The sequence below is a fragment of the Cololabis saira genome, chromosome 2, assembly GCF_033807715.1.
Source record: "Cololabis saira isolate AMF1-May2022 chromosome 2, fColSai1.1, whole genome shotgun sequence".
NCBI lineage: Eukaryota > Metazoa > Chordata > Actinopteri > Beloniformes > Belonidae > Cololabis > Cololabis saira.
Window position 1 is genome coordinate 19890991 of NC_084588.1, and position 22486 is coordinate 19913476.

Sequence of the window (22486 nt, forward strand, 5' to 3'; positions counted from 1 at the left end):
TAATCTATAATCATATTAATCACATTTTGTTTAAAACAGTTTCCTTTCATAAAAAGTTGGAAGATCTGGGCTGCTTTTTATATTCAAAGAGAAGTTACATCCCTTCTGCCAATACTGTTTGGGTATAGTGATTAGACAAGGACCAGTACACACCAGGGTACATTCACTTTGCTTCTTAAAAAGCTTTACTGATCTATTAAAAAAAAAAAAATAATAATAATAATAATAATAATAACAGTTAAATCTTATTTCTTCAGTTTTTATTTCCCACACGCATTAATATCTTTGTTAGATGCCATGAAGCTCTTGCCCGTCCGTCATTCACAGAATATAGCGCAATCTTCTCAACCATCACATGAAATTAGCTCAACTATCCATCCACTTTTTATACCCATTTGCAGGGGCCACGGGGGCCTGCTCATTACAGACTAGAGGCAGTGGTACACGCTGGACAGGTTTTAGCTAATCTAGCCTAACCGAAATTAAGAGCACACAACATATTCTCATCTCTACAGTAATGCTACAATACATGATCTTCCTCCTCTTTTCCTGTGGAAATTTGGGGTGAGGCTTTACTAATTTAAAAGTTGTAAAGATTCATTCAGAAAGTGTTTGTTTTTTAATTCAAAAAAGAAAAAGAGCATAATTATGTTCCGATTTAACATGGGGGTGTATTGGTTTGGACCAATTTGTGTGTAAACGTACGGAAGAGAAAGAGAGATTGAGCACTATGTGCAACACTACAGTCGAGTATGAACATTTGACTGTGAAAATTTGCATATTAAATATCCGAGAAGGCTGACAAATACACCTGGGCAGCCAGCCCAGATATTTTATTTGCATGAAACCTTGCTGCATTTGTGCCAAGCTAAAACGTTTGAGGAATGCTGGCCCAACCAGATTCAGACATTCGATCCTAATCTGCTTAAGGAAATTCTAATCTTGACATTTTCCTTTGTTGTCTTTCATATTTGTCTTAATGTCGGTATGTAATATCTGTCCATAGATCAATTTCACTTTGTTGTTTGTTTGTGTTTTTCAAATGGCTGCCAGAATTTCAGTAGAAATCTAAAGTACAATCCTGTAGTGGCCACTCACGAGCAGGACACTGTCTAAACAGTTAAACAGTTAAACAGTTAAACAGTTAAACAATGTCCTGCTCGTGAGTGGCCACTACAATCCCACATTAAAAGTTTTTTTGTTTTTTTCTCTATTTTCTTTTTATTCAATGTTATGTGAGGTTTTTGTTTGTTGGTTTGTTTGGGTTTTTTTTTTTGTTACTTCTCTCTTCTGGCTAACGTGATTTGTTTTGTGTTTTCTGCAGAGTCCTCACATGCACTCATGTTTTTTTATGCATTATGTTTAGTCAAGCTGAAGTAAGTTTTTTTTTATATGGTGTCGCTTGGACATTTTACAATAATTTCTTAAGTCATGTACTGTACATATAGTGACTAACTGATGCTTGAAAGAAAACAAATACAAATAATGAAAATAAGTATTTGCAACCCCCCCCCCCCCCCCTCCCTTCTTTCCATTTCAAGATTAATGCAATCATATGTGACAATACTCATGAGAAGCCTTGGTATAAACTTCCTTTAAAGAGAATAAAAAGACTCAACAAAAGAGAAAATGAAACTTGAGCTACCAGAAACCAACAGCCTGCTTCAAATCTGCAGTTGGCATTAGAGGAATGCTTTGTCATTCGGAATTGAGGTTTCTAGATTTTCAACTTTGTTTTCCAGCTCCCTTATACAGATTGATAGAATTGTTAACATTCCTTTGGAGAAATACGGTCTAATACTTTACATACTAACCCTCTTACTGAAGAATATCGAGGAATAGAGTAAAAGAAAGTACAGCAGGTTATAAAAACAAACAAAAAAAACAGTCAGCTAAGTACACATTTAGAAAAATACTCTGAAGCATGTAATTTAATGAGATAGACAGATAAACCTATAATATCTTGGATAGGTTCCCATCTGAAAATTGAAGTAGTAAGTAAATAAATTTGATGAGAAAATCTGAAAAGAGTTGAAGAAGATTTAATTTTCTTTGGCTGCTAAACCTGCACTCCAAGCAAGTTTCCTTTGAATTCCCTGTTGCCTCTCCCACTTGAAAAATGTTGATGTTATTCTTAATTATTAGTCACCCCACAAGTTACGACCAAGTGTATCCACCTCCTAGGCTCTGTGTGACATTGCAAAAGACACATCTAAAACATTTGCAATCAAGCAACGGCTACCGAAGGCACCAGGACAAAACTGGATGGGGTGTGTTGACTTGATTCACAATGACGATTGAGCTTTTATCTTTGGCAGTACGTGAATATTAAATGCAGTAGTGTATGTATCTAGACATTTGAAAAGAGCTTAAAGCTTCAGTGGTGTCTGAAACCTGTCATCTCATTTCTCTTTGGCATCTGCTTTCATAGGTAAACACAATGGGAATGTTGTGAAATCATTATCTGTGTAAATGCCATGTCTGTTTCCCCAACACATAATCATGAACAACTGTTGCTGATTTTTTTTTAATAAGTAGTATATAAAATGGTGCAGAGCAATAACCACATATTTTCTTGTTTCTTTTCAAAGGCTGTCTGCCTCTGGCTGAGGTGGTGAGACAGAAACCAATGCAGACAAATACAAATTTGATCCTAAAAGGCTTATTTTCACTATAAAAAGAGGGGCCTGATACTTTATCATTCAGAGCTTGTATGGCCTCCGCTCCTTTCTTATGGTAATTGCTGGGAGCTGAAAACAGAGCCCTATGCCAAACAGTCAGTGCAGGCTGAACTGTGAAGGAATCGTAATGAGTGAAAGTTGTAGGTCACACCTGGATTGTGAAGAATTAATTCTGCCCTTGTGTGATGTAAAGTGTTTACAATTTCTACTGAAAATCATAGGGCTGATGATTGCCTGTACAATTCAACTAATGGGACAGTGGTGTTAATTCAATACACACATGAAGACAAAACATAAACATAGTAATGTGTACTCTTTTTTGGAGTCCTGGTGGCTAATCATAACAGTTAATTAAGAAATGGAAGGATTTAAAGTAAAACTCCAATAAAAATGAGTAAATAAAAAACCACAAGGGCATAAAACCAATACAGCCCACAAAAGAAGTGATGATTCAATTGTGTTTTCCTTTTTTGTGGCTGTAGTTTTCCTGCTGTTGACTTGTCTTAGCTCTTTGGTCTGTTTGTTTTAATCTATGTCAAGTGATTATAGAAACTGAAAATTGATTATAAACCGATTACTGAAATATCACCACCTACAAAGCAACACAACTCATTGCCTATCCTGCCTCAAAAACAGCAGTAGCATAGATAGATTGTCTTATACATTTTCAACATGAACCCTCTGAGATAATGCTGACTGAATTCACCGTCCCAGTTTCAGCTTGATGCATAATGAACAAGTCAGCGAGCATTTTGAACTGAGGCTTCATATCTCTCAGTTGTTGGGAATGTTCAATAAAAGGTCAAAATGTGACAGATTCACAGGGTCGTTCCCAGCGTGTAAATAAAACTCAGTTTAAAGAAACTACAGTGTTTTGAATCGGACCACAAGCGTCTCCTGCGATAAGAGCAGCACTTTGGTGCATTGATTTGCGGACCTGTTTTTCTCGGCTGTTTGGTGATTCACAACGAAAACACGGTCCTCTGCTGTTGAGTTAGGCAGAGTTATGAAAAAAAACTGAATTGGATGCCTGCATAGATTTATTTTCATTGTATTTTCATTGTCGGGCCACTTTCTCAACTTGCCAAGAGTTGCAGGTGCTTAAAGTTGTTCCCATTGTGTTTCCCAGCCAGACCACCGTGAAAACACGACCGCAGCTAACGTGTTTCTTAAAGTAAAACACTAATGAGCAAAGTATTAGTTTAACAACGCGTATTCAGTTCTTCTGAAATTAGATATTAGCACAACCAAGCAAACAACCCTTAACAACTTACTGTGATGGTAACTTCGTGCTTTTTCAATCGATACTTCAGGCTCTTCATTTTGCAATGTGCTGGTTCGTGATGTTAAAAGTATCCTCTGCCACAGAAGTTGTCGAATAATGCCCAGACTTTTCAGAAAGTTCAGACAAATTAAGTGTATCTTCCCTCTTGCACCTAGAAATCCAGTTTCACCTGACGCCTAACCGTAGACTCCTGATCGCGGTTGGATTGACAGGCCGTTGAACCAATCAGAATGCAGCTTACGAAGTCGTTTTCGTTTGAGCCAATCGAATGTGAGAAGGGGCGGGACTTCCTTATTAACGCTATGCTGGATACGTTGGAGAGATCCTGAAACAACAGGAGGAATCACGTCAGGTTTACCTGCAGGCTCCATAGATCCATGGCAGGCTCAGACGCCTGAAATACTCCAATATCCGCAAATGTAGAAACTATTAACAATAAACTCTAAATGTTATTTAAAAATATTATTTAAATTGATCAATTTTAACATATGCCCACGCTGAATTCGATTAAAAAATGTTTTATTACCACATCTGCCTGCTACCATCAAACCTGTGGTAGGCTTACACACACATGCACACACACATTTATAAATATACCTTTCAGTACTAATGCCTAAAATAAATAATAGTCAATATTGAAATAAATAAAATGCAATCCAAATTTAATAAAATGGGCATGAAAATATTTTACCATGACCATCTTCTGCAGTAGTAATAACTGCAGTATTATGTGAACATTCAATTTTCAAGTTTGCATGGACGTGCAAAGATGAAATCGCAAGAAATGTTTAAAGAAAATAGCTTCTTATTAGAAAAATAAATATACTGCAGGGGTTGCTTTTGGTTTTCATCATAGGCAGAAGATAAGAAGTAATTTGTTGATTTACTCAGGACTAAAATTAGACATTTTCAAACTAACTCTCAATTTAGAATGAACCAGTACACATGAGGTTATGTAATTAATCATACTAAGTAAACAGTAAACTCAAATATTGACATTCACATTGTTAATGTAAGATGTTAAGTTTTACATGTTAGAGTCAGATTTTTGATACTATATGCATGTTGTTTTTACCTCAGTGATGGAGTAAAATTACATTTATGACCCTATAGAATAATCTATCTGCAACCCCCAAAACAAACTAAGAATATATAATCTGCCCTTCCTGTCTTCGTGTTTGCTTATTCAAGCAATAAAAATATATAGTATTTAATATAGACCAAACACACGTGATTAAATCCATTTACTTAACTATACAAACAGACAAGTCAATAAGGCATTACCGTCCATCTGTCTGTCCAGCTCAAAGTAGCCTGCTGTGTTTGTGTCTGTGGTTAGGGAGTTTTGTGATTATTATTGATCACAGACACTATGAAGATTTTTCTTCTTATTATTATTTTTTAATGTATTTAAGTACTGAAAGTGGCATTTGTGTATTTGGTGTGATATGAAATGAAATGCATGCATTTTTTTAAACCAACAACAAAATTATAAAATATTTAGGAGAAAACCAAAGGAGGAAGAGAAACCTGGATCCAAAGGCTGATTGGTTTAGCCTGTAATGGGTTTTTATTGTTTAACCTTGAAATACAGTTTATATACTGTATGTTTGCTATTTGGACACATTTCTCCATAAAAACTGAACCTTGCTGTTTTTAATTTAGTTCTAACCATATTTAACTTTAAATGTCCTATGTCCAATATATTACCGTCACTGAGATTTAAAAAAAAAAAAAAAAAAAAAAAGAAAAAAATGATTAAAACTGAGACAGGAGCTAATGTTTTTGAGATTATCAGAAGAAATGGAAAACACTGCCCCCTTGCGGTCTCCAACTATTTCGCTTTGATCAAAGATCAAATAAATCGATCAATGCACACGGAAGTAATCATCAGCACTTCGGTATAGATCCATAGATCCATATATTGGAATCGATACACTTAAATAAATACAGCTACAGCCTACTGCCAAGAGACTGTCAATAGAAATGCTACACGTGGCCGATGTACTATCGAACCTGTATATTTTTATGTTTACCTTCGTCTCTTATCTATTGTATGTTATTATTGTGCTAGGAAATATTTAACTTTATAATTGTGTTATATTGTAGGCCTATGTTATTATTCTGCTAGGAAATATTTAACTTTATATTGTGTTGTGTGATTTCTGAAAGTTTCTCTTCCTTGATCTGCGTCTCCATGGCAACAGCGTTGCCACGGAGATAATGCCAGGGAGACCGTTGCTGTGGTGTCCAGAACTGGAGGATCAAAAGCGCATAAGGTTGGCGACTACCCTGCACAAATACATTTGTTAGATAAATACTGTGGTTTGTACTCGTGTAGATTTAGATAATACATTAAGCTAACCATTTGTACACAAAACATAAGATAATAGGCTTTTTTTTTTTTTTTGCAGCCTCAACCAGCTTGATTAGAAAAGGTCTACATGACAAGTTTATAGCCAGTTTTATTCCGCAAAACAAATATTAAGGCAAGTTTACAATAACTAAATACTTTAACTTAAGCTTTTAAAGCCCAAGAAATGAAATTATACACGGAACAAATGTTCTCTTTATTATTTGAATTGTTTATTATATGCTGAAATTAACAACACCCCCATTTTGTCTTCAATAATTTCTAAATGATCAGTTTTTGTATGGTTATGAGTACATTTGCAAATGTTATTTATTGAATAAAACGTATTATTCTGGTATTAAGGGTGGTATAGCGATATCAGAAATGCATTTATTAAATATGATTCATCTGGATTTATCTGGGTTAAGTTAAATAATGGAGTGACCGTGGTGTCCATCCCCTCCAGCTGCAGGGCTGCAGGATCCATCTCCAGCCCAATCTTATCCCCGGGCAAGACATTGAACCCCACTCCATTGCCCCTACTCCCTCTGCCCCTCATGTTGCCAATCCAACATCCAAATGGGTACGGCTTGTCAGAAAGGAAACATAACATAAAAAGCCTAAGCCAAATGAATCGGCCTAACACAGCAGAACACTTTGTTGAACATCATCAACCCTTATCCTCCATGTCCCTCAAGATATTTTGCTATGAAATAATTTCCTCATATACTCATCTGCAAAACAATTTGTAAAGGTAATCCTGGTTTTACTGAATTATCTGGTTGGTTTATCCAAGCTGTGATGGACTGGAGCATCCTGCCTCCCGCTCAATCACAGCTGGGATAAGCTTCAGTTCCCCTGCAGCCGTCAGGAGCATGAAGCAGGTTCACAAAATGGAAAGTTGTTCTTTGTCAACTCCTTGACTCTGGATATATGCTGAGTTATAAACTAGGAATTAGACTTGTTGTGGTATTGTTGTGGTATTCCTTAATATTTCATCCATAATCATTTATTTACATTGATCTTGGGGAATGTACAGTATTTATGAAGCCCGTTTTGTTATTCTGTTACAAAGATCAATCGCCGAAAGTGACAACAGATTCAACATTTATGCTTGCTGTTATGTTAGATCCTTTAAACTTATGATATAAATAATGAGACTTGAAACAGTAACAACTTCCCGTGGCAGAAATTTATATTTTTATGAATTCACACGTGCATGAAAAATTAATTTCTTTGCCCACTGTGGTTGTCGCATGAATACAAAACCAAATTTTACAGAATGCATCTTTGATGCGATGACTGCAAGACAGCTGGGAGCAGCTGTCAGTATTTCATCTGTTATTTCAAAATGCATCTTTAAAGAACAATTACAACACTAAGTAATTTACAAGATGTCATCAACAAAAAAACAAAGAAGTAAACCATAGAGACTGTGTAGAAACATTATTTTTACAAATTGATACAAATACTCAACATACAAATACAAATTAATGGCTGATGATACAATTCAGCATTAAACTGCACCACATGTGGCAGAAGAAACACTAATAAATATACACATGCAGTACTTCAGCTGGAATGCACAAAAACACCAAAGAGTTGCATTGTGGAAATGTTTGTGTCATAAAAAAATGGATATATAAAAATGAAATGGGAGGGGAAAAGGAAAATTAGCTGGAAAAAGGTTTACCCTTTTATTATCTTTTTCTTTTTAAACTGTAACAACGTACTGAGACCTCTGTGAAGGGAGCGTTTCAGTTCAAGTGAAGAACTTACTCGAAGTTCATACATAAAAGTGTAGCAGTGTTCGTGACGTGTGTCTTGACAGGCTGGTGATGTGCTTCACGCCGAGCGTTGTGCTGCAGAAATCTCTCACACAGCCTTGCGGTGGTACTCTGGGGGTGCCACCTCGTAGTCAGTGGCGCTGAAAAGCGTGGCTGAATTCTTTACCAGGTACCTGGAGACGAAAACAGAGCTGATAGTTACTGTGGACCAAGTCAGATAAGGCTGTCACGTAACAGTTGTCTTATTCAGTTTACCAACCAAGAGGACAGGACAGAGACGAGTGTCTGCCTGATGTTAGGATTTGCTCGGTAAACAGGAGATAGCTACTTGAGATTGTCTCAAAACATGAGATAAAGCCCAAAGTGACACAAAAACACACGTTCTTTGCATGAAATTGTGTATCAGGTCAAAGTGACTCAAGAGATTTTTTTTTCTTTAAAAACAATATAAGCCTTTACAAAAATTCAGTGTCCTTCACCATTAATATGTCTACATACAATTATATGGTTATATGGTATAGAAACTGTGAGATCGATTACCAGTACGAGGAACTTTATCGAATAAGAAATTAAAATAAAATCTGATTAAAATGATGGCACACAAGTCTTTAAGTGTCTACAGTGAGGTACAGACGTATTTTCTGCCTCTTTATATTTATAGTTTACACGATCTTTTAAAAAGAATCAAATGTCTCACAAGAATCACCCATACAGGTGTTCTCTATCTGAACCACCTAAACAAGGTCCATTTGTCACAATATACTGCAGAGTACACAGCCAGTGTGAGCAACAGTATTTTCCAGAGCAGAAAAATTGATTTTGTCGCTCGACTTTTAAGTGTTTTCAACAAGCTTGGCTGCGCTAACATGAAAGTGGAAGGCACGGTACATTTGACAACCAGCCAAACATGACAGAGTTTCCGGTGGCCCTGGGAGTTACGGCTTACTTGAGGAAATCTTGGAGGTAACTGAGCAGCAAAGCCAGACTCTTCTCATCCAGTAACGTGTAGGCCAGCATGGCTCCGATTCGAACTGTTGATGGATGACAACATACCTCGTGATCAATACAGGAAGAGACCAGATGGGGAAGATTTGTTTTATTCTTTTTAAATGCCACAAAAAAAGGGAAATAGTTGCGCTTGAGCCACGACTAAAATAGAGCTTGACCTGATGACTGATGTCAAACATCTTGATTTAACACCCATAATCAGGGAAACTTATTTGTGATGAGTCCATTTCTTTCTTCGATTTTGAAGAAGTGTCAGTTTTATGTCAAGAAGTTAATTTCTTAATTCAGAATTGTAACGCTAGTACAAACTCTGCTTCAAATGAATATTATTGCTTAGGACACCTCAATAATGCATATGTAGTCATGTTTTAAAAGAGATTCTCCTCATTTTAACTTAAGTGTCTCTGCAAAATCAAGTCTATTTACGCTCTGACTGTTATGCTCTCCTTTTATAAAATGTCTTTGGCACTCAGAATCTATATTGATTAATGACTCACTTCACTCGTTACTGTGAAGATACGATTTCCAATAATTTAACCAGAATGTTGATTTCAGCAGAAAATAGATTAGATATACTTTATTTATCCCACACCAGGGAAATGTACTTGTCACAGCACCAATAGTACAATATACATTAAAAAAAATAAATAAATATAGACATGATGGGTGCAGTAGAGCAAACTGCTTTCTCTCTCTCTCTCACACACACACACACACGTTTGTTCAAGAATTTAATTACTGCTCATACTCTGAAACTTTATTTTTTATTTATTCTTTAAAAAAAAAAAAAAAAAGAAGCTTATTTAAGTTGGGCCAAGTTGCTGGAAGCAAGTCTTCAATACTTTTATGAGACAAACTTTAATCATCAACTCAAGTATCAATTGCTCTTGGTATCACAAGATTTCTAGCAGACTTCACAGTAATCAAACCTCATCAAAGAGCATTGTATTATTTATTTATTTTATACGAGTGAGATTAACTCGATTGTTCATAGAAAGACACTTGCATCTCAACTAAACAGTTCTACACCAGAATTACATCTATGTATGTTTGTTGTCACACCAGTGAATATTTATGATCCCAAGTGGGAGTATTTCCTTCATATGTACAAGTGTGTGTTATCAGTTTTTCACAAGCACCTACCAAAGAGCCGCAACAAGTGTGGAGCTCCGTACACCTGGGACATCGGCATGTCCGGGTGTTCAGCCAGGATCTCCGCATACTGAGGCCTCTCGAACTTGTAAAGCAGCTGCGTACCCAGCATGACGTTGAAGTACTCTCGAATCCCTGCCACCACTTCATTAACAGCATACTCTCTGAGTGATTACAGAATAAGTTCAGAGGAGCTTAGAAATTGCCATAAAAGCCATCACTGTTGTCATTTGTGGGCTCATTTCTGTCTTCTCTTTATTGGACTGTGATGCAGCACAGAAAGCAAATGGACTTTGCAGCTTAAAATAAGTGATGAACTATGATGACAGCAATAATGAAGGTGACAATCTTACCCAGACTGGTTATACTCTTGAAGGATTTAAGATCATCACCTTTCGTGACGTCCACAAAAGAAGAAAAATAAATAAATAAATGTTCTGGGATAAATGGGTGAATGCTGGGGCAGTGTGTGAAAAAACTAAACAAAAGTTAAAGAACACCAGCTTTAACTCATCCAAAAAAGGAAACTGAAGACACTAAAGTGGACATTTTGTTACAGGAGGCATGATGGGACGAATGTGCAGTGAAGCCAGTCAATTTCATGGCAGAATACTAATGTGACATCAAGAGATTCTTACTTGTTGTCAGAGTTTCCTTTTGATTTCTTGTAGTTTGCATATTCCTCCAAAACCATCTCCACATTCTTCTTGGCAGGCAGATGAAACAGCTGGGGACAACAGAAAAGTCTTCATCCAAATAAAAAACTATGACGGTAATTACTATGCCTAACTGTCTCAGGAACACACAAGACATTTACTGTCAGAACTACCATGTAGAGGTCAAGCATCCTGTTTTACTGATAAAGTTATAGTATTGATAGTAAAAACTTCTTCCAATGGAGATTTCTTTCAGTATTTGATATCTTCTAAAGTTGTTTTGCATGTATGCCATCATTTTAAAGGAGCTGTATGTAAGAGCAATAATAAAACGAATCATAAAATGACCCCGATATGTCAACAGACATTTAAAAATCATGTTCATTTCAAATACTTATGTCACTGACAACAGCACTCAAGCCAGGATATTCCAGTTTAAAAAGAGGAGTTGCAGCCCTCAACTGATGTTTATGTTGTCATTTTTTGTTTTGGCCTGAAGCTCCACCCTCCACCTATCTCCCAATCACCAAGTCAGTATTGTTTCTGAAGCTCCACCCTCCACCTATCTCCCAATCACCAAGTCAGTATTGTTTCTGAAGCTCCACCCTCCACCTATCTCCCAATCACCAAGTCAGTATTGTTTCTGAAGCTCCACCCTCCACCTATCTCCCAATCACCAAGTCAGTATTGTTTCTGAAGCTCCACCCTCCACCTATCTCCCAATCACCAAGTCAGTATTGTTTCTGAAGCTCCACCCTCCACCTATCTCCCAATCACCAAGTCAGTATTGTTTCGGCATCCGGGTTGCCAGCTCGGCTCTAATTATCGCAGCCGTGGCAGCCTACGTTCCTGCTGCATTCTGCAGCCTACCTGGCAACCTCTGGTCGGGGGGAGGAGGGGGAGGGTACACGCCGCTCAACAATATTTTGAAAGTGACTGCAGTACCAGTTTTGGCCATTTCTTACAGACGGCTCCTTTAAAGTCTAACAAGTCATAAAAACAGAGCAAGAATAAGTTTGCACTCTAAGAAAATACCGGCTTAAATTCATATTGGTTTTCATAGTAAATCTTTTCCTGGCTCATTTCCAGATCACTGTGTAAAATAACTGCTGTTTATTAGATACTTCCAGCATTTCTTTCATTTTATTTTTTATCTCTGCAAGGGTTTAGATGCAGGACGTCCTCTCTTTGTCATTTTAAAGACACTTTACTGACTTTGGAACCTGTTCATTGACCTCATCACAGCTAAAATGGAAGAAACCCCTTCCCACCTGTTTCTGTCGGGTGATGAGGTCCCAGTCATCCACCAGCCAGGGTTTCAGCTCCTCAGGGATCTTCACCTTCACCTCCACTCGGTTGGTGAACATCTCCTCCTTGACACACATACAGACACTAATTACATTTAATCATGAAAATCCCACAAATCTTTGTAGTTAACCACAGTTTATTGCTATTTAATTCCATTTTCTAATTAGTTTAAACTGTTCTCAAGTCATACATTTTTAAAAGGAGAACGTTCTCCAAACATATATATTTTTTAATCTTGCACACAGAAGCTATTATATCACTCATAATCAGTGTCTAATAGGGTTCATATTAGTTGTTATTAAATGTAAATATATCAATATTCCCTGTGCTCAGTGTCACAGAAGAGGAAATACACCCGATGGTTACAAACGTGTTTGTTGCCACACGAGGCTACAACGATCCAACTAGTCGCTCCAAAACAAAAACAGATCCACCCTAATGTTTCAGCTCTGTGTCAGAAAACATCACTGTCAACATTACCAGCGTAGAAGCATTTCACAACCGTAAAATAAATGACTTGAGAAAAGGAATTGGCAATGTTCCTGCTACCGTATATCTATTCTTTCAAAACGTATTCACTGCTAAATCAATGTCCAGCTCTTAAAACGACAGCTAGACAGCCTGGAAACAGTTAAAGTCAATAGTGAACCTTTGAAAATCAGAAAAACATCATGAGCGACCATTGAATTTCCACCATCGTGGAACTGTGCAGTCAACAAGTTGGTTAAGCAAAGGCTCATGGGACTTTTACATTTTCCATTCTGATGACTTTTACCAGTGTTTTGACAATTAAGGCAGCTGTTTCGTTCTGAAATTTCGCACATATTTGTCATTTCTAACCTGGAACACTTTTTGTTACATTGACCTGAATCAAAAATGAAAGAGAAAGGTCTTCCGAACGATAACAACCAAGGCTACATGCCATCACTGTCAGGGGGAGGCTCAGGTTCTCAGGGACCACTGGTTGGAAGGGCTCTGTTTTCCAGAAATCCCCAACTCAACATGTCATGAATTAAGATACAGCAACCACAAAAATCACTTCCTTTTTCCTTTCTTTTTTTTTTAAAGCAGATTTAAAATAATACATTAACCCTGATGATTTTTATCTAATGAGCCACAAAAGTCATATTAGTTAAGGTTCCTTTTAGGACAATACAGATGGCTCAAACAGAGCCATGCTTCTTACTGCAGCCACTGCCGTTAAAAATAAATAAATAGAAAAGAAAATAGAAGGCTAACTATTGTGGCACATCAGCCACATTCACATTCACACATGAATCAGCAAGACCTGAAACAACTCTGCAAGCTGAATGAAATGACAAAGAACAAGGACGCTCTGCAGTTTTTCCACAGTCACTCGGACACTTTAAGGTTCTCTTGACTAGGATGTCTCAATATTTTTTTAAAGGGGACCTATTATGGCATGTAATATCTATTTTAAACAGGCCATGAATGTCTTAAAAACAAGCTTTTGATTGTTTTTTCTAAATAAATTAGAAATTCAGGGGATGGCACAAAGCATCGCTCTGGGCAGAAGAGCAGCCGGCTACATACACTATTACACTATTAAACCATGTCCTAACTGCATGCGATGCGAGCGAGCGTCAGCGACAAAATCAATTCCATTGCTTTATTTTCTATTGGACTGTCCTAACTGGCCGCAGCGACGCAGTTCTGCGCAGCGCGACACGCTGTTTTGAGCTGAACATTTGTCGGACGCCCAGCTTCTATTTTCTTCCTGTCGCTCGCGTTGAAAGCCGGTTGAAAGCGCTGTAGGAAACAGTCATGGATGAGGAACGGCTGATCCAGTTAGTTGAAATGAGAAGTTATCTCTATGATACCTCCTCATTTCACTACAAAAACCTCAATAAAGTGGCAGCAGGCTGGAGGGAGATGGACAGAGAGAATTTGGTTGCTTTCCTCCTTCTCTGAGTTGGCAGGCTGAGGGGAGACCACTTTATATATGTTAACTATATTTTCATGTGGCTCTGAAGTTTCCAGTTACACAATACTTACACTTTCCACAGTGGGATCAACCCGTGCTCTCTTCTTCCGTGGTCCCTGGGGCGTCTCACCACTGCTGGTGCCTTCAGCCGGCCCTGGGGCTGAACACAACCATCACAACTATTATTGTGATTGATGAAATACGTCAGTTTGGAGTTTCTTTAACGCTTTTCCTTGCACAGCATAAATTCAAAGATAATGTACATATAATAGTAAAAAGATAAAAGGCTATAACGATGTATGTAATATTAGCACTAATCTTATAGCTCATACTAAATCCTGGGTTCATACTTGACAAGCCCAAAACGTTCAACATTTTAAATATAAACAATAAAATATTGAAACAAATATTATAGAAATGCAGATCTTGAATGGCAGTGTGCGTGCTCATTTCATGTGTATCTGTGAGGCTTTCTGAGTCCTTTCCTTAAAGCCGGCTTATTATTAAGAGATTTGTTCTTACTTTTGCTTGAGTTTCTAAAATGACTTGTGAGATTTTTAAAAGCATTTGAGCTGAAGAAAAAAATCATCATCTGAAGCATTGTGTCCCCTTGATCATCATGGGGAATGTGATATGGCAATAAGACTGGAGCAAAGACGAGGAACATGGAGAAGGTGTTTCACCAGAACTAGCCCGAGGAAACTATTTCTGACTCCAACATGTCTCTGGGCAGATGGAGAATGCGAGTGGAGTCACAAAAGTAAAGACGGAAAGGACTGAAAAGATAGTTATCGACAGGAGATCCTGAACATCCAACTGTGAAGGACCACATCTGGACCTCAAGTAACCCTCTGCTACCCTTCAGACGGTTTTTTCTCAACTTCTCCATCAGGGGGAAAAAAAAGCTTTGCTTTTATTCCGTGCAAATGTATCCGGCATCTGCCCATCACAAAGCAGATCCTAATCTTGTACTTCAAACCTCCACTTACCAACCTGCTATTCAGGCAACCTGTGACCAAATAACTATTTGTGCTTTGAAACTACAAAGTGTGATGCACTTGGTGAGTTAATTATGAATAGTAAAGTAAAATTATAATAATAAAAATTATAATTATTTTGATTAATGAAGAGGATGTCGCCACCACTCCCACCAGAGTATTGACGTGCTTCCCAACTAAGTCCTAGATCATCAGTGCCCTAAAGGAGCTACTGAAAATGAGGAAGAGTCTCACAGCTAGAAGGTCCTGGGTTCATTTACTTCATTCCCCCATGACTTCAGCACCCACACCCTGGGTGGGGGTTGGTGAAAGGGCCTTTCTTTGTGGAGTTTGCATGTTCTCCCCATTCCCTTGGGTAACAATGTGAGCTACCCTCACAAAAACATGCAGCAGTCCTGGGCTCTACTGCCCCCTCTGGCCAGCCGGGGCGCCAGATGGGGTGGGGAGGATCCGCCTTGTCTGGTGAGAAGAAGCGGCCTGCTCACTCCTCAGGTTAAGGAGGAGACCTGAGCTCAGTGCAGGGCCTCCCGGGGTTGGTAGAGGGAGCAATGCCCAGGACTGTCACTTAAGTAGGAGCACTGGGTCAAAAATGGGGAGAAAAAAAAAAAATTGGGAGAAAGATATTTTGAAAAAAAATACGTAAATAATGAGAAGGGGCTTCTAAAGAGGAAAACAGGGACAGATGTAAGTATCTCTCACTGTTAAACCTCTGTCTCATTTCATGCCCGTTCAATCATGTCCAGTCCCATCATCATCTCCCCACAGATCAACAATAAAACCCCATCTGCATCCGCCATCCTGTCTGTCTGTGGCCAGCAGTCGGGTGAAGAATTAGCAGGAGACCGAATTAGAACAAGGCTGCAGGTCCTCGAGTCCTGAATGTCTGTTCAGACCAGCTCTGTGAGACTCTATTGCACCTTCTTAAGCACAGCCTGAACCAGGAGAAAGTCCAGTGCTGTGAAAAACATCTGCCTTCTTCCAGTACCTAAAAAAAGAAACCTAATTTATCTGCCCTCAATACCTATTGCAGGGGTCGGCAACCCCGGTCCTGCATGTTTTAGATGTTTCCCTGCTTTATCACACCCTGATACAAAGGGCTGGGTCTTTAATAGACTTGTACAGACCTGGATGACTTTTAGTTAGAATCAGATTGTGTTGATGCAAGGAGACATCTAAAACACGCAGGACTGCGGCTCTTCAGGACCAGGGTTGAAGACCCCTGACCTAGTGTTACAAATGACTAAACTCCCAGTGAGACTGAACAGACTGATGAAGAAGACTCTGCTGGGGAATCTGGAGCCTCGGAAAAAAGATCTGACTGTTGCATAACATAATTGGACACCGAGCACCTCCTCTACACAACACAGCATCTTCAGTCTGAGAGACGTTTTCAGGATCACTGCAGAACAGACGGCAGGTGGAGATCATCCCTGCCCACATTTATGTACCACTCACAAAATATCTGTGCCTGTCCCCTCTGTTCTCTTTATTCTCCCTTTCTCATCTCCCTTCTCCTGCTGCACCCGGCGGGGTCTCCCCTTATGAGCCAGGTCCTGCCCAAGGTTTCTTCCCTCTTAAAGGGGACTTTTTACCTGCCACTGTGTATGTAATAATTGCTCTGGGTCTCTGGGAAACACCTAGAGACAACTTGTATTGTAATAGATGCTATATGTGGAAAAAGAAGTGAAAAAACTTGATCTATTACTCTCTACAATAACTCTTCTTCATGACAAACTAAACTTTCATGTAATTAAACCATTTCCCCTTGAGAAATAATAAAGTATCATTAAACTGAAAATCTTTGCAGTCTCTGATATATAAAAATTTCTGGAAAAGCCCCTTTAATAATATATAGTTTTAATAGAACATTTTGGCAAGACTATTTTGAGCAAATGTTTTACTTACTCTTCTGTTTTGCCTTTTTCACTTTCCTGGAATACAAAAAAAAGGACATCATAGTTAATACTTGGATATTAAACAGGTATAAGTTCCCAGATAAACTGTAATGCTTGAAAGACAATGAAAACTTTAACATTTAAATTTATTTTTAATACTTTTTGCTTTTTTTAATACATTTCATGCACTTTTTCCAGATTTAAAAACACAACCTACAAAAAGACTATGAGGATCTATTTAAAATAATGAGAACATTTTCAAATGAAATGTCGTAAATAACTATTCAGCAGAAAAAGAGAAACAGAGAGAAACAGAGAGAGAGAGAGAGAGAGAGAGAGAAACATAGAGAGAGAGAGAGAGAGAGAGAGTTTCAGCTGTTCTTTGATGAAACCGTCTTCTGTGTGCTTCATAAACAGTTCGCAGAGACCGTTTGCATACAGTACACTTGTTCTTAAGATTGTTCCATTAGATTCAGTAATACAATCAGAATTCAGTGTTTTATCACAGATGTCGAGCTGTTCTGACACAGATAAGGAACAACAGGTCCAAACCCTGGAGCAACCGCCACCGTGTTTCACAGATGGCATGAGCATCTTCTGCTTACTTCCAAAGTGAGCTCCTTAACACCTAAAACCTTTATTCTTATCTCACAGAGTTTAAACTCTTCAGAGATGCTTTTGTAACCTTTTCCAGAACGATAAGCATCAACCTTTGGTCCAGAGCGGTCTCTGAAGACCAGACTTTAATAGTTACCTCTGCCTAGTCACATGTCAATTGTCTTCTAACAATTACCAGCTCAGGAGGTTTGCATTTTTTTAAAACTTTATTTCAACACTTTTTGTAATGTTGAACTCTTTGGCCTAATATAGGAAGGGCCAAGCACAACACTTCTCTCTCATTTGTTTGTCTGAATTCTCATAATTTACTTTTTAGGAACCCTAAAACACAAAAAAAGTTTTACACAAAAATCTAAAAAGGTTGGGAAAACAAACTGAACACTCACAGATCAACATTTTTCTGCTGCACAGCAGCAATCTTCTTGCTCGGTGCCAAACCCCTCATCTTTCCCTCAACATAATGATCCCTGGAAAAGAAAAACATCAATGAGAATAGTGAGGTAACTTGCTTTAACAGAATGCATGCTGAATCATCCAAAAGCTGATGTTTCAAGAGAAAGCAACATATAATAAACAAATGAACGCTTAAAATGCATTACAAGTTTTGTGCTGTGTACAAAAGTAATGAATATTTAAAAAAGAAATAAAAACAGAAAAGATATATCAGAAAGGCACTTTCTAATAATAACTGATGTGCAGTGTTAAAAAAAAAGAACTCACTGATTGGCCTTTTGAAGCTCTCTTTGTTTTGCGAGGTTGCTGTCCACATATTTGAGAACTCTGCTTTCAGGAACCCATTCATCCCAGCTGAAAAAGGAAAAGAAACATTACACCTGGAAACACAATCCCACTCATTTCATTTCCATCACAAAGACACACCAGGAAAAAAACAAAACAACATGGAGAGAATCTGAGATTGAAAATAGGATGTCGCTACTGATGCGGTGACATACGCCGACCAAGTTCGGCTGCTGCTATCGACTGGCACATTATTGCATCTTTACAACATTTACCACCAACAGACGCTCCGTTATTTGACGGCCGTCTATGTGCCTCCCTTGCTATTTCAGGACACCCACCCCAAAGCACGCTATTATAAAGTAACAAGTTTGTCACATGTGCACACATAGACACACATCATCTTCCTCCTCTTTAAAATGCCAAACTATTTGTCTAATTTAGAATAACATTCGCTTTGCTGGAAGTTACCAATGAAGTCCCATTAAGTGGATGGACAAAAAAAAAAGAATTATATCAGAAACCATGTGATCTAAAACAGAATTTATACATTTCTGCATCATCCAACACTTTTCTATAAGGCTAAATAATAAAGATATTTTTGGCTGTACTTAAAACTTGAACAGCTTGAGCTATTGATGGGTAATTAACTGAAGAGTCTAGCTCGGTGAACAGACTTATGTAAGCTAAATCTTGCTTATCAATTCAATTCAATCTTTATTTCAGACTCAGATAGGTCCATTAAATACAATAAAAGAGACAACAACAACAGTAAACAAAACAACAAAGGACAGAATAAGAACATACCTAAAAAATATACAAACACCCTCTCCAATACCTCCAAAAACTAGAAAAGAACCTAGTACTGCTCTTTTTGGGCATGGTTAAAGCCATAATAATTTCATTTTTTGAGTCATTCAGCCTTGCCATAAAATTATACATGAGATTCCTAAGGACAGCGTCTAAGGTAGAAACACCACTGTGCACAAACAACTGACTGGCACTCGTCCACCTAGGGAGCTTCAAAATAATTCTAAGTGCATCATTGTATGCCACCTGTAGCTTATTAAACTTAGCCTTACTGTAGCTGCACCACAGCTTAAATCTTGCTTTGGGCGGTAGTGGCTCAGGTGGCGGTGCAGGTCGTCCGATGATCGAAGGATTTATTATTATTCAATACAAACACTTGCTGGGTCAAAATGCGTAATTAAAGTTGCTTGACAATCTAGTACTTCAAAACCCTGTAACTAAGGAAAATAAAAGCAAGCTCACATATTTCAACCAAATAAATACTACACTTTGATCAGGTGTACTACAGAGATTAAATCAGAACAAGAGTATTTAGAGTGGGCACAATGACAATTTCACTGAGGGTGACAGACTCAACACGCCAATAATAATGCTTTATATTATTTAAAAACTATTAACAAGTGCAAGCTTTTTGAAGGTCAATATAAACCAAAGTTTTTCGCCTTCCCATGAGTCCGTAGAGCCGTTATATTTAAGTTCTGGTCACTGATTTTGCTGCGTTTTGACGAGAAAGATGTTCTATGCTGGTAGTGCGTTATAGTGTAAAGAGCTTTCAGTACCAGTATTGGTGAAGACAGTGTTTTAAATTGTGTTAAGAGTAGCCACAATGACACACTACTCACTATATAGTGCACTACATAGCAAGGTCGACATCTGTGGTGCTATTTGTATCTTTAGCGAGCACAATAATACCCTATTTCAGTGTGCCCCTGTCCGCTTCACGAGGGCCACTGCCCTGCGTGCTTTAGATGTTTCCCTGCTCCAACACAGCTGGTTCAGAACAAATGATCAACATAAGGTGGTCTTCAAGCCCGCATTCATCTTTTAACTACCCATCCATTTGATTCAGCTGGGCTGGAGCATGAAAACATCTAAAACATGCAGGGCAGTGGGACCAAACGCTGCCCTATGTCATATAACACAATGCAATATGAAAGGTAGTGTACAACCAACGGTCTCTGCATTAGCTGGCAGCAATATGTAAACGGTCAGTTCATGTGTAGGGGGTACAGGGAGCGCTCACCGACTCTGACAGGATCTTACTTGACAAGCTCGCCACAATAATAAAACTGCTGATCCTGTAATTCAGTGTGAATGTTTACGTGCGTTCTGGAGGATTATGCTCATCTTTTGGGCTGGGATTTGCCCCCTGGATTAGGAAACTCTGGTGCCATACCAACGGAGGAACGTGGCCGACCCTGGTAGGATAAACACGTGAAGAAGAACAGATGAAGAAAAACAAACTGCTAAAACAAACTTGCTCACTTTTTGTTCCATCCGCTGTAGTGAATGAAGTATTTAATCTGCTTATCCTTTATGTTGATCTTGACACACTGCAAAACAAGGACACAAACAGGTCAGCTGGGTGACTATTACATGTAACAAGTTAATAAACAAACCACTAAAACATACAAACACAAACCTTTGCCTCATAGAGCAGTGGCCCATGAAAGCACAGGACTCTTTCACCTGAAAGGCAGGATATATCATGTGAGGAAACACACACACACATGTGTACAGTATATATGAATGGACAAGAGCAGCTAGCCACAGTTAGCCTAGCACTATCGTCTTCTGCACAACTTTGGATTAGCTTTATCTGACAGGCTTTAACACAAAGTTACATCACTTTCAGTGTTATTTTGTCGCCAAGTTTACACATGAACGTGCGGATTAATAAAAAGCAACAGCAAACAGAGCACAAGCAAAGCCCTTGAGCAGCATCAGAAACAACAAAAACAAACCCCGCCCCCCCAGGCGCTACAGCTTCATCTTCAGAGAGGTTTAGCAGTAACAGACCTTCTTGAAATTTAGGTTTAGGGTCCTGTTTTGGCGCCATTCACAGACTCAACTGATCGGATCTCTGAATGATCAAATTCGTGCATTGCCAGAGCCCATTTGTTCCAGAGACAAACACCAGCGACATTGGAGCCAGAGCGACGCAGGAGCGGACAACAGACTGCTGCGGGTCACGTGATCGTGAGAGGCGCGGTGCGTTCAGGGGCTCGCTTTAAAACTCGTGTTTTTTTTTATTACATTCAATTCCATTAGTAGGATTATTATTTTTAATTCATTTATATAGCGTCTACCAAACAAGAATCAAACCACTCATATTAGGGAAATGTCGCCGACATGTGCGCGCCAGTATGAGTGTTGTTTGCAGGGGGCCGCAGATTTGGAATGGGATTGATGATGATGATGGCCTCAAGGTGTTGCGTTCTATCTCCAAGTTTAAAAGACAACTAAAAAATAATCTTTTACTAACCTGTATATAATATAAAATGCTTCTTCATGGACTGCTGGGATGTATGTGTGTGACTGTATGTGTATGTAATGTTAAGTATGTATGTTAAGTGTTTTTTTTGTGTACTTTGTATGCATTTATCCATCACCATCTCTTTACGGATGGTAACTGCTTATACCATTGACTGTACCCTCACCCGTATACGAACTATGGGCCCCCACCTATAAGCTTTTCTAGCTTCCTTGGGGGACCCATTCACTCTACCCGTTTAATTCAATTGTATTATTTTAATTATTATTATTATTATTATGGTATTGTGAATAAACTCAAACTCAAACTCTATTACAATGCAAGTTGTATGTAGGTGATTTCCAGAGACCCATAGCGTGACCCCCGAGGAATTACTAAATAAACAATGGCAGGTTAAAACGTAAATATGAGTACTATTTATTTATACATCTTACATGATGTTGTGGGTTCTAACTTTTTTCTATGACTGATGTTGTCTGTACGCATCCGTACATCCATAAAAAAACAACTTTCTCTTGCATAATAATGCATGATACGATTTGACAGTTAAAAGCTCCACTATGACCCCCCAAATAATCTCATTGAAAGGCTTTGAAAAAAAACCAGATTCTACCCACATACTGACAGACAACAAACATTGTCAATTTAAAACTATGTCATGAATTTGTTATGGTTAACAAACCATGAAAAGATACAACACATGGTGTTTCTTTGCTTACTCTGATACGTGCACAGATTGTGTTTCTGCTCTGACTAAA

General features: G+C 38.3%; 2 protein-coding genes across 3 annotated transcripts in view; both read right to left on the reverse strand.

The window, feature by feature from the left end:
• Positions 1-4154, reverse strand: part of uacab (uveal autoantigen with coiled-coil domains and ankyrin repeats b) — a 49536-nt gene extending 45382 nt beyond the window's left edge. The window contains exon 1 of the mRNA XM_061739807.1: positions 3956-4154. Within this exon, the coding sequence (XP_061595791.1) occupies positions 3956-4003 (48 nt within the window). The 5' untranslated portion in view covers positions 4004-4154. The remainder of the gene's footprint in view (positions 1-3955) is intronic.
• A 3324-nt stretch (positions 4155-7478) lies between these two features.
• Positions 7479-21398, reverse strand: LOC133459655 (mortality factor 4-like protein 1). Of its 2 annotated transcripts, XM_061739820.1 has the most exons (12): positions 21254-21398; positions 20877-20923; positions 20720-20787; positions 18407-18493; positions 18073-18153; positions 17079-17104; positions 14247-14335; positions 12194-12295; positions 10905-10993; positions 10258-10430; positions 9053-9137; positions 7479-8279 (listed from the first exon to the last, which is right to left on the reverse strand). In XM_061739820.1, exons 1-12 carry the CDS (start codon positions 21291-21293, stop codon positions 8195-8197), a joined length of 972 nt encoding a protein of 323 aa, XP_061595804.1. In that variant the 5' UTR covers positions 21294-21398; the 3' UTR covers positions 7479-8194. The 2 variants fall into 2 exon arrangements, with proteins under 2 accessions (XP_061595804.1, XP_061595814.1); XM_061739830.1 differs by lacking the exons at positions 20720-20787; positions 20877-20923; positions 21254-21398 and adding an exon at positions 20557-20684.
• Between the last annotated feature and the right edge of the window lie 1088 nt (positions 21399-22486).

What these genes read in the sequence shown, in the direction of transcription:
- LOC133459655 (XM_061739820.1), bottom strand. Translation starts at nt 21,293, where the DNA reads ATGGCGCCAAAACAGGACCCTAAACCTAAATTTCAAGAAG. An exon ending in CACTGCTCTATGAGGCAAAG is followed by an intron (nt 20,788 to 20,876) that starts GTTTGTGTTTGT and finishes CTTGTTTTGCAG; the next exon opens with TGTGTCAAGATCAACATAAA. An exon ending in GAAAAAGGCAAAACAGAAGA is followed by an intron (nt 14,336 to 17,078) that starts GTAAGTAAAACA and finishes GGTTGTGTTCAG; the next exon opens with CCCCAGGGCCGGCTGAAGGC.